The sequence below is a fragment of the Aquila chrysaetos genome, chromosome 3 (assembly GCF_900496995.4).
Source record: "Aquila chrysaetos chrysaetos chromosome 3, bAquChr1.4, whole genome shotgun sequence".
NCBI lineage: Eukaryota > Metazoa > Chordata > Aves > Accipitriformes > Accipitridae > Aquila > Aquila chrysaetos.
Window position 1 is genome coordinate 73006250 of NC_044006.1, and position 11273 is coordinate 73017522.

Below are 11273 nucleotides of genomic sequence, written 5' to 3' on the forward strand. Positions count from 1 at the left end.
AGTAGATATTAGAATAATACATGGGGTAGGTCTATACAAAACCACCTTAAAGAGTCGTGGTTTAAGGTAAAAATGCTAAGTCTAATCAGGCATGAGATAAAAAGCACAGCTATGTAAAATGTAAGATAGTGGCTGAATTTGGCAGAATAGAGAAAAGAGACTGTATAATTCCTAAGTTTGAAATGAATTCAACCCTATGCTGGTTTTGGCAGAGTTGACTGAAAAGTCTTGTCTTTGGCTATTAAGAAATTACTTTCTACAGATAATGCAATTAAGAAAACTGTAAGTTCAGCAATATCTTGCCGTTTTGTGACAGACTGTGCCAAGAGTTAGCTACTCTCTTCTTTCAAAAATTATCTTCATGGAGGGTTACAGCACTTCACAGGCTTTTCTGGATAAAGTTGCTGATTCTCATGCTTTTGCATATTGGCAGTCTACAGCTTGAGAGCCAGACAATATATGAAAAGTATAGCTCGCAGGCCTTTGTATTGTTGCAACACTGATGCTGCGCTACTTATTTCTGTGAATAGTTGTGGATTAGTGGAATGTTTAGAATATTCGCTACAGAATCAGTCTTCATTTTCCCTTTCAAAAGTAACAATTAAGAAACTGAGACTGAACAGTGACTTAAGAAGATAAAGTGTACCTGTTGGACACTGAAATTTGTGTACAGAGACCAGAACTTAAATATGCATATATGCATATATAGAATCATAGAATCATTTAGGTTGGAAAAGACCTTCAGGATCATCGAGTCCAACCATTAACCATGCCCACTAAACCATGTCCTGAAGTACCCCGTCCACTCGCTTTTTGAATATCTCCAGGGATGGTGACTCAACCACTTCCCTGGGCAGCCCATTCCAATGTTTGACAACCCTCTGAGTAAAAAAATTTTTCCTAATATCTAACCTAAATCTCCCTTGCCGCAACTTGAGGCCATTTCCTCTTGTCCTATCTCCAGCCACCTGACAGAAGAGACCAGCGCCCACCTCGCTCCAACCCCCTTTCAGGTAGTTGTAGAGAGCGATAAGGTCTCCCCTCAGCCTCCTCTTTTCTAGACTAAACAGCCCCAGTTCCCTCAAACGCTCCTCATAAGACTTGTGCTCCAGGCCCCTCACCAACTTGGTTGCCCTTCTCTGGACACGCTCCAGCACCTCCATGTCTGTCCTGTAGTGAGGGGCCCAAAACTGAACACAGGACTCGAGGTGCGGCCTCACCAGTGCCCAGTACAGGGGGACGATCACCTCCCTGCTCCTGCTGGCCACACTATTTCTGACACAGGCCAGGATGCCGTTGGCCTTCTCGGCCACCTGGGCACACTGCTGGCTCATGTTCAGCCGGCTGTCGACCAGCACCCCCAGGTCTTTCTCTGCCGGGCAGCTTTCCAGCCACTCTTGCCCAAGCCCGTAGCGCTGCATGGGGTTGTTGTGACCCAAGTGCAGGACCCGGCACTTGGCCTTGTTGAACCTCATACAACTGGCCTCAGCCCATCGATCCAGCCTGTCCAGATCTCTTTGTAGAGCCTCCCTACCCTCGAGCAGATCGACCCTGCCTCCCAACTTGGTGTCATCTGCAAACTTACTGAGGGTGCACTCGATCCTCTCATCCAGATCATTGATAAAGATATTAAACAGAACCGGCCCCAATACCGAGCCCTGGGGAACACCACTTGTGACCCGCTGCCAACTGGATTTAACTCCATTCACCACAACCCTCTGGGCTCAGCCATCCAGCCGGTTTTTCAGCCAGCAAAGAGTACACTTGTCTAAGCCATATGTGCAGTATTGTTCCTCTCAATTGTTAACAGAAGTGTTATGAAGAAATCTTTCAAACTGTAAGATTTTTCTTGCTCTAACTTCAGTATCATATTCATCCCGTCTTAATAGAGAATAGATTTTCTCTTTTGGTTTCTTTGCTTGATAGGACTTTTGACCTTTCTTATGTTGCTTGAATTCAACATCATGTTCAAATACAGTAATTAGATGCTGCAGTGTAATCGAGATGATCTTTCTCAAGTGAAAGGCAGGCATCTAAATACTTCTATATTGTGTTTCAAGATACCTGACTGACTACAAGCTGCACTGTTCAAGAGGTGCATAAATAATGCTGGTTTTTCTTTAATCTTATCCTATCCACCTGATGTGGAATCAGGTTCTTCAGTGTTTGAAGACCATACTGCTATAACTAGCTAAAAATAAATCAAATTTAGAATGCAGTAACTTCAAGGAAATGTGAGTCCGAGCTTTACTAGTACACTATTTTAACATCTGGCAAATCCAGGTAAGAGAGCAAAGCTAACATCCCTCAGAGTTCTGTGCTGTCAGTGTAGAGGGGGAAAAATAGTCTTGTCTCAGCAGAATCTCTTTAGCTGCTTTCTACTATTAGTATTGTTCAGTTTGACAAATCCTCGGAATACTGTTAAGGAACTGGAGAAAACTAGTAATCGGGTTTTGGTTCATGAGCTCTATTTCCCTTTTCTCAGAGGCTTTTGAAATAGGCCTTCCACAAGCTTGTATTGATCTAGTTACTCTCTAGTGTTCCTTTTTATATACTTGCTATGTGTTGGAAGTAGGGATTTTCTTGGGTTTTATGAAGCTTATGATTTTGTTAATTTATGAAATACGTTAGCTGTAGGTGGAAAAGACACTTTTTGGACTACGTATACCCAATTTTAAGGCCTAGTGCTGTATCACTGTTGTGTGTATTTTTTTCCAACAGTGAATGGTGAGCAGGAGAACAGAGTCCAGAAAGGAAATGGATACTTTCAAGTGCCACCACACACACCAGTTATTTTTGGTGAGGCTGGAGGACGCACTTTGTTCAGGTACAAAAACTCAAGAGTGTAAATTCAGTGGCTAAACAATCGCTTCCTTTGTGCAAGCAGAAATATTATCAATATGTAATACTTGCATCCATTCCATACTGTACATTCAAGACATGCCTTTGACAGGCAAAATAAGCAGCTGTTAATGATAATTTTGCATTGTCCAACTGAATATGTGAGTTTGAACATCAGCAACGTGTGGGGTTTTACAGTGGTAAGAGTTATGTTGTTCTTAGTCGTATGTCATAGCTTTGAGATCTTTCTGGGTACCCTCTTCCTGCAAACTGATTAACTGAACTTAGTTTTAGAATGAAATTGTGCTACTTTAGATTCATGTAGAACTTCTCTTATGGGTCTGTTGTGCTGGTCTTTGAGCATTAATGACTCAGACAGGAGATCCTACTCAGTAGAGAGTTGGTTTCTGCTCCCAAAATTATAGATGGTGACCCATTAGAAGGTCCTAAGCTCTGGCAGGTAAGAGCACAGGTTCTGTATTGTAATGTGTATATACTGATTACCCTTCTATTTCTTTTCATTCTACGTTGAAAAGCCGAACTGTGATATATGATATGTCAGAGACAGTTTAACAGTGCTGCAAAACAAATGCCAAGCTTTCAAATACCGTGAAGCATTTAATATTTAAGGACATAGTGAATTTAAAATTTGAGGGATGAGGGAATGTTTGATTTGATGGGTTTGTTTCCCAGGCTGAATAGGCCCAAAAATGATGTAACTTTCAGTCCCTGAATTGGTCAGTAAAACAGGGTGTCATGGTTTAACCCCAGCCAGCAACTAAGCACCACGCAGCTGCTTGTTCCCTTCCCTCTCCCAACCCCCAGTGGGATGGGGGAGGGAATCGGGGAAAAAAAAAGTAAAACTCATGGGTTGAGATAAGAACACTTTAAGAGAACAGAAAGGAAGAAACTAATAATGATAATAGTAACACTAATAAAATGACAATAATAGCAATAACAGGGTTGGAATATACAAGTGATGCACAATGCAATTGCTCACCACCTGCCAACCGACGCCCAGTTAGTCCTGACTGGCAATTCCCCCAGCCCCAGTCCCCCCAGTTTATATACTGGACATGACGTCACATGGTATGGAATACCCTGTTGACCAGTTTGGTTCAGCTGCCCTGGCTGTCTCCCCTCCCAACTTCTTGTGCTCCTCCAGCCTTCTCGCTGGCTGGGCCTGAGAAGCTGAAGAATCCTTGACTTAGTCTAAACACTACTTAGCAACAACTGAAAACATCAGTGTGTTATCAACATTCTTCTCATACTGAACCCAAAACGCAGCACTGTACCAGCTACTACGAAGACAATTAACTCTATCCCAGCCGAAACCAGGACACAGGGTGACCTTTTTCAGCTTTGAAAACTGATTTCCCCCCCCCCCCCCCCCCCCCCCTGCAGTATCAGTGTATTTACATTGTAGCTGGGACTTAATATTTGCATCCCTTCTGTACTGGTGGATCTTATGCAGCTTGTTCTCAAGAGAACACTGAAAAGACACGATCGGAGGGAGCAAGCCATGCTTATTGGACCTCAAAGGTGGCTTGAGGACTCTGACAAAATACTTAATTGGAATTGATAAAATGATATGTGGCTTTGTTTCACCATTGTGTGTGTGCATTTCTTAAAATTGGTTTTATTCTTTCCGTTTGGTAAGGGCTTAACAGATGCTTTATATGCAAAGCTCATTTTCCCTAAGCAGAAAAGAATTGCTTTGTGCTAGGTGCCTTTCCCCTTCTTCTGACAGTTTTGTACTTCAACACACAAACATACGCAATCCACGAGCAAAGTAGTTTTTTTAATTTCTCTGTGCCATAGCCTATAGTCTCCTGAGATACTTTTCCCTGTTTCTGCTCTAGGGATCTGTCTTCTTCCTGCAGCTTTGTCTGGTCTTTACAGAAAATACGTGATTACTTCCCCAATAAGTTTGATGATGTGAAGGGCCAGCTAACCAAGCTCAAGCTCCCTGCACATTAAAAGGGCAGGTCCTCTCCTGAAAGCTTTTTAATGCACATAACCTTTATGAATAAAAACAATTACTGTAATTTCTGTATGTCTTAGGTTATTATGTCGGGATTCAGGTGGTGAAACTGAATCTATGCTTCTTAATGAAACTGTGCCACAATGGGTAATAGACATCACTGTGGATGTAAGTATCGTGTATACATTTTGCTTTTTGTTGGTTTTTTAAGGTGAACTACAATGTTTTTAACTGCACAAGATCTGAACTGACATTTTAAATTTTTGCTCTATTTAAAATAAGTGGTCTCAAGGTCTGTATTCAAGACCCTTTGAGATTCATTATTTTTTGATGTGTCCAGTTAAGGTATTTTTGCTCACTTTCTTTTGACAGAAAGTCTTAGATAAGAATTCAAAGCACTGTGCATAATTGGTATCCTTTTCAAGTGTGGAGCTCAGGAACAGAGAATACTCTTCATATGGCAGCAGTCTTTTGATACTATCTAATTTCCTTTGAAATAAATCATAATTTATATTCAAAAGCTAGATGGTATGTGCATCTTCTAAATTGAAGCATCTCAGGAATATGAGTAATTTGGAAGTTGGCTGTGGTGGTTATGTTGATTAAGAATTTCTCTTGGGTTTTGATAATTAGGAGCTGAATATACTTCACATACCAGCTGGTGGAAATAGGAGCTGGTAACAGTTCACCCTAAATTAACACTTTTCAAATTTGTTTCTTTCTAGAAAAATATGCCCAAATTCAATAAGATTCCCTTCTACCTCCAACCTCATTCATCATCAGGGGCAAAAACTCTAAAAAAGTAAGTAATGCATATTTGACTCTCAAAACTGCAGAAAGAGAATTGCGAGCTCAAAAAAAAAAAAACCAAACCAGTTTGCCAGAGAATCATATTGTGCTTGGAGAATCTGTAGAAGTTTCTAGTCATTTAAGCAGCATCGCTTTGAAGCGTTGAATTATATCAGAGTATTTGAAAGAACTGTAGGTTTCTTTTGGGTTCAGTGGGCAGTTGCTTAAGTTTATCCTAAGAAACGTCTACGAACTAACTACTGAAATTAGACTTTCTGTCTTTTGTGGTATTAATCAGAAAACAGGAACTTACAGATTGTTACGCTGTTCAGAACCACAGTTTTATATTATGTTTCCTATTACTAACAGTGGTGAGAATAGCTTTTAAAAAGGAAAAGGTACAAAACGTGACAGTAGGGAATGCAAGATAGTCTGCCTGTCGCACTAGCTGTAACTGGGAGCTGTATAGGTTAGAAATCAATGCAGGTCCTCAGATTTGAGGTCAATGTCATAGACAGTATGCCTACTATTTCTATGCAACAATTATCAGTATTTTCCACAAATGCCTAGTTCCTCTTTAAGTCTTATTGAATTCTTCACATCAGAGACAATTTGTGAAAGAGGACCTTCGTAGGCTTTTTGTGTTCTTTGTAGAAAAACCACTGCTGATTATTACTTTAGAATGCCCTTCGGTTAATGTAGTAAGGTGAACAGCATATTCTGGCTTACCGCTTTTATTATTCCGTGCCCTCTGTCCTTCTCTTACTAATCCTTTTTCTATTGAAAGAATGAGTGTTGTGTGCAATACTCTTAACCTAAGGTTTGATTTTAATTCGGTCTTTTGAATATCTTGCCACTTCTCTGAGTCCCTTTTGCTGTGTGAATCTTTGGATAAATAGCTGTTATGATCCTGATAATTTCCTATTAAACTTATAATATAAAGAGCTTGTCTGTGCACTTGCATAGTTTGCTACAGATTAAGGTATTATGAAGATAAGAAATGTAGTTTCTCAAGTTTTTTCCTGCCATACTTCGCTTACCTTGTATAGAGACCGACTGTCAGCAAGTGATATGCTTCAGGTGAGAAAAGTGATGGAACACGTGTATGAGAAAATCATAAACTTGGATAATGAGTCTCAGACAACTAGCTCTTCCAATAATGAAAAAGCAGGAGAACAAGAAAAAGAGGAGGACATTGCTGTGCTAGCAGAGGAGAAGATTGAACTTCTGTGCCAGGACCAGGTAAGTTACCTGGGCGTTTTAGCCTGTGAACAAAACCAATGTCTAGCAATGTATCAGTTGTGAATTTCTGAATACTGGGCTTGAAATATGCTATATGTTATCTGTTACCTTTAAAACTAGGTAAGTGTTTTGACATCATGTTAACTCACTGCTGACACAAGTTCAGACAGCTGCAGATAGCCAGATCAAAGAATTTATATAGCATGCCTGTTTAATTAGGTCTGACTAGTAGCCTTTATAGGATTACTTACTCATACTCAACAAACGGACTTAACACAATTCCATAGAGTTCCATTTCTAACATTTTTTGAATGTTTTGAATTCCACATTTCTAGCAGAGTTTATAATTTTTTTCCAAAATATTAAGTGCATGAAGATTAAATATTTAGAGGAGGTGGTTGTAATATGAAGTTACATGTTACATTGCTAAAATCTTTCAGTAATGCATTAGGTTTACTTGCTAGTTGAAAAATCTGAGCCTTTGCATGGTTCGTCTTTGATGCCAGTTCACCCATACACGCAAACCAGAGTGTTTTATCTTTGAATTTCTGACAATCTATCAGATTTGTGGAATAAAAGATGAATTTTTACTGTTTAGGTTTTGGATCCGAATATGGACCTTCGAACTGTAAAGCACTTCATTTGGAAGAGTGGTGGTGATCTGACGCTTCATTATCGCCAGAAATCAACGTGAAGGGAGTGGTGGACCCAAATGGTTGCTTATTTACTTGACCATACTGTACTGGTTCCAAGAGTAGTACTATAGAAGCCCACTGAACCCCTAAGGTAGATGAGACTTCTAATGACTCAGTATGGACGGAAAGTATACATTTAACTGAATTGACTAATAGATCTGTAATATAGAGGAAAAAAATCTATATGACTTAAACTAAAGTCTGTCCTAGTCTCAGCCAATGAGATGGGAAGTCCCTGAGTGGTTCGTGTTGTGTGAGGTGTACAGAGAACGGATGATAATCCAGTGCAGACTTTCGCTTCCTCCTTTTTGCTTTTGTTTTTCCAGAACATATCCTCATCTGCTCATGCTTGATATGAAACCATTTTGGCCATATTAGTCGCTGTGTTCACAATATAATTCAGAAGTGCACACAAGGTATTTTTAGTACATTCCATTCATAAAGTTCCTACAATGATTTGTCACAGGTTACTCAAACATTTCTACCACTTGAAGAAATTTGGAAAAGAAAAACAACAGAAAATAGGTATTGCATACTTGAAAGAATTGGCCAATTTAATTGCAAATGAAGGGTTAATATTAGAAGTGTTTTAATACTGCAACGCAACTGTTGCTTTAGAGAGCTGTTGACATGCAGAATAAGAACACTAGATAAATATTGTAGCAGGGTCAGTCCAATGATGCTGTGCATCATAATAGAGTGAACATGCTTTGCAGCAACTTAATGAGTTTGGTTTTTTTTTTTTTTTTAATATATATAACTACTTCCTGCACTGTGTGTCCTAGGTGTTCTAAAGACACACTAGTCTAATTTTTGGTAACTGTGCTCCAAAACTATGTGACATTTTGTTAAACCTTCAGACCATTCTGAAAATAACTTCATATGTTTAATGTTAAACTTTTAGAAACTTCTCAGCAGATTTCATATTCATGATATAAAAATACTTATCCTTCTTTTCCGAAGTTTTATATGCAGTTGTTCTTTTGTTATAGATTTATGCGGATCTTCTTTTCACTGTTATTTCTAAAAATCTGTGACTGTCATAGACTCATAGTAGTCTTTTATAGAGTTTAACTTATTGGGGGGAGGGGGTAAAGGCATTTCAGCTTTTTGTGAGAAAATGTGGGGCTGTCCCAGAAAACTATTTGTAAGCCGGAACAAATTACAAATCCTCATAAAGAAATTGTGTAAAAATGACTCTTGTCTGAAGCAGAAGCACAAGTGCCTTCAAAGGGCAGTATATTATTTGAGTTTCTTCAGGAGACATATGCTCTTGCCCTTCCTGTATCTTGCTATCAAGATTTAGGTTGAGGCCTAAAGAAAGTCCCAATAAATTATATTACTGGGATTGTATTGGTCAAACAAAAAGTAAAATATTTTTCATCGTATTTTGTTTGAAAAAATAGTCAAATCATTACCTTCTGCACTCTTAACCTAGCTAAACAAATTCATGGCTTAAGCAAAAATATGGTTCAGAACTAAGCTAGCACATCTTTTTCCCTGTCATTTTGAGAGTCAGTTTCAGTTTTTAATCCCCATTTCTGTGTATGCTCAGTTTGACACAATTGTGCTATAACTGCACATTTTTAGTGATATTTGTGAATTAAATGCTTAAAAAGAACTGTAACTTTTATTGATAAATTGTCCTGACTTGTATTTATTAGTAGCAAGGGTCTACGCTTGTTCCAATAGGCACTGTTTGCGGGTTTGGGTTTTTTTTTCTGGTTGTCTTGCTGTCCCATTGTATACATTGGAATTGCTCCCAGTGATTTTGTTTGAAATCAGCCAGGGTTGTAATTTTTCTTCTTTTTTTCTTTCTAACCATCCCGAAACACAGTTTCAGGAAAGATTGACAGAAGAGTCTGCAATGCCAGAAGGGTAAATGATGTTTCACAGTTGTATAGAATAAAAGGCTTTAGTTAAAATATTTTCCAGTTGTTTTGTGTATTGGATCAATTATGCAATTTTAGAGGTTGGACTATTGCCACTTAATGGTTGTACTACAAAGGATTTCAGAGTCCTTTGAAGCCTCAAGTAATAGAACGGCTGAAGAAATGGCAGTGCCTTAACAAAGTCCCTTTAAAGAGGATCTTGTAATATGGTGGGATATAAGACTTTAGCAGGCCTGCAAGCCTTCAAATGCAAGTTCTGAGATCCTGTTGAGGTGGAGAATGTGCTCAAGTCATACCGTTTGCATGGGCAGTGCGTGCTTTTGTACTATGAAAATATTTTGTGCCAACACCAATGTAGTACATAAGAAAAGATAGCCCTCCTACAAGTGACTCGTGCCAGTTGGCACGGAGTTTTCTGGACGTGGAAAGGTTGTAGCACTGTAAGAGACACATGGGAAACCAAGACTGGGTTTCCTGATGCTGAAAACACCAGCACAGAATACTCAAAGCATTTGCTGTGGGGACTGTCAACTCGGCTGCTCTCAGAGGAGACGCAGTAATTCAGCGACCGAATGTGTTTGCAGAGGCTCCCAGCATCCATCTTAGATGCCATGTCAAGTGAGAGGCGTTATTTTGCTACTCCCCTTTAATTTCTGTCACCTTTTCTGGAATTGTGCTGTCTGTAAGGGTCCTGAAGGCAAGAGCAGGAGAGGCCCCTGCACAGCGTTAAGTTCATAGGAGAGTCACAGCTCATTGGGATGTTGTGGACTGAGATAGAGTTCCAGTTTGACAGAATCATAGGAAATGCTGCTGATTTGTAGAAGTTTTTTCTAATTTCCAAGTTCATAATGGAAAGGAGTTGTAAATCTAGTATTTAGTAGTGTAATCTGTGTCCCATAAAAGCATTTTTCTATGACAGGCAATTTTTTTTTTTTTCCTTTTCAGGTGCAGTAGTGCTGAGAACAGGAGAGCTAGGCTCACTAGTTGCAGCTGAAGTGCAAGTATCATATTAGGAAGAGAAGAACTACTTGAAGAATTTAGCATTAACTTTTAGAAACACCAAAAATATACTTAAAATAAGCCCTAGGCAGAAGATAATAATGTAGTTCAACCTCATTGCCAAGCAGTGGGAAAATAAGGGACTCGGGATTTATTAGTTTGGTTGCCCGTATTCCATGGGAGAGGGGCAACCAGGGGACTGAGAGTGCACTCCTTGGTCAGTCTCGAGCAGAGCAGCGTGGAGAGCTGCTCAGAGAACAGCTGTCCCAAGGTTCAGATCGTGCGAGCTGAAGCGTGGGCGTCTATCCAACATGTTGATCTGGGAGCTGCTGAGGGAGGGGAGAGAGGGAAGTTGCAGAGGTCGGTTTGCTGAGGTGAGTTAGGGTGGAGGTGCCAGGGACGGGGAGAGAACACATTTGCCAAAGGTGAAGGCATAGAGTGACTGTTAACACATGAATCCAATTACAGGACTCCAAATTTTGGCCAGTACATTGCACCAAGGTATTTTTCTTTCACAGAGGTCCTATTTGAGTCAAACTTTATCCCTAGAAATTTCTTGAACTTGACATTTAGCATCAATCTTTAAGCACATGATGCTACACTTGTAGATGTGCTGATGGCTCCCAAACAGAGCCAGGTGGAGTGACCACCCAGCTAGATAACAGAACTGTTAAAAGCACATGCACACTTAAATATCAAGAAAGTGATTGACTACAGTAGTTTCCTGTACTATGTGGTGGAGGTTTTTCTGTAAGCAGCTGTACAAACATCATGCAGACCAGAGCTACTGAGGAGAGACCGGGTAGGACGTGCCCGATCTCTCTCTGAGGC

The 11273-nt window shown here is 39.8% G+C and overlaps 1 protein-coding gene across 1 annotated transcript in view; it reads left to right on the forward strand.

Moving 5' to 3' along the window:
* Positions 1–9478, forward strand: part of WDR48 (WD repeat domain 48) — a 29573-nt gene extending 20095 nt beyond the window's left edge. The window contains exons 15-19 of the mRNA XM_030009739.2: positions 2722–2827; positions 4906–4993; positions 5551–5627; positions 6664–6856; positions 7455–9478. Coding sequence (XP_029865599.1) covers positions 2722–2827; positions 4906–4993; positions 5551–5627; positions 6664–6856; positions 7455–7550 — 560 coding nt within the window. The 3' untranslated portion in view covers positions 7551–9478. The remainder of the gene's footprint in view (positions 1–2721; positions 2828–4905; positions 4994–5550; positions 5628–6663; positions 6857–7454) is intronic.
* The last annotated feature ends 1795 nt before the right edge of the window (positions 9479–11273 follow it).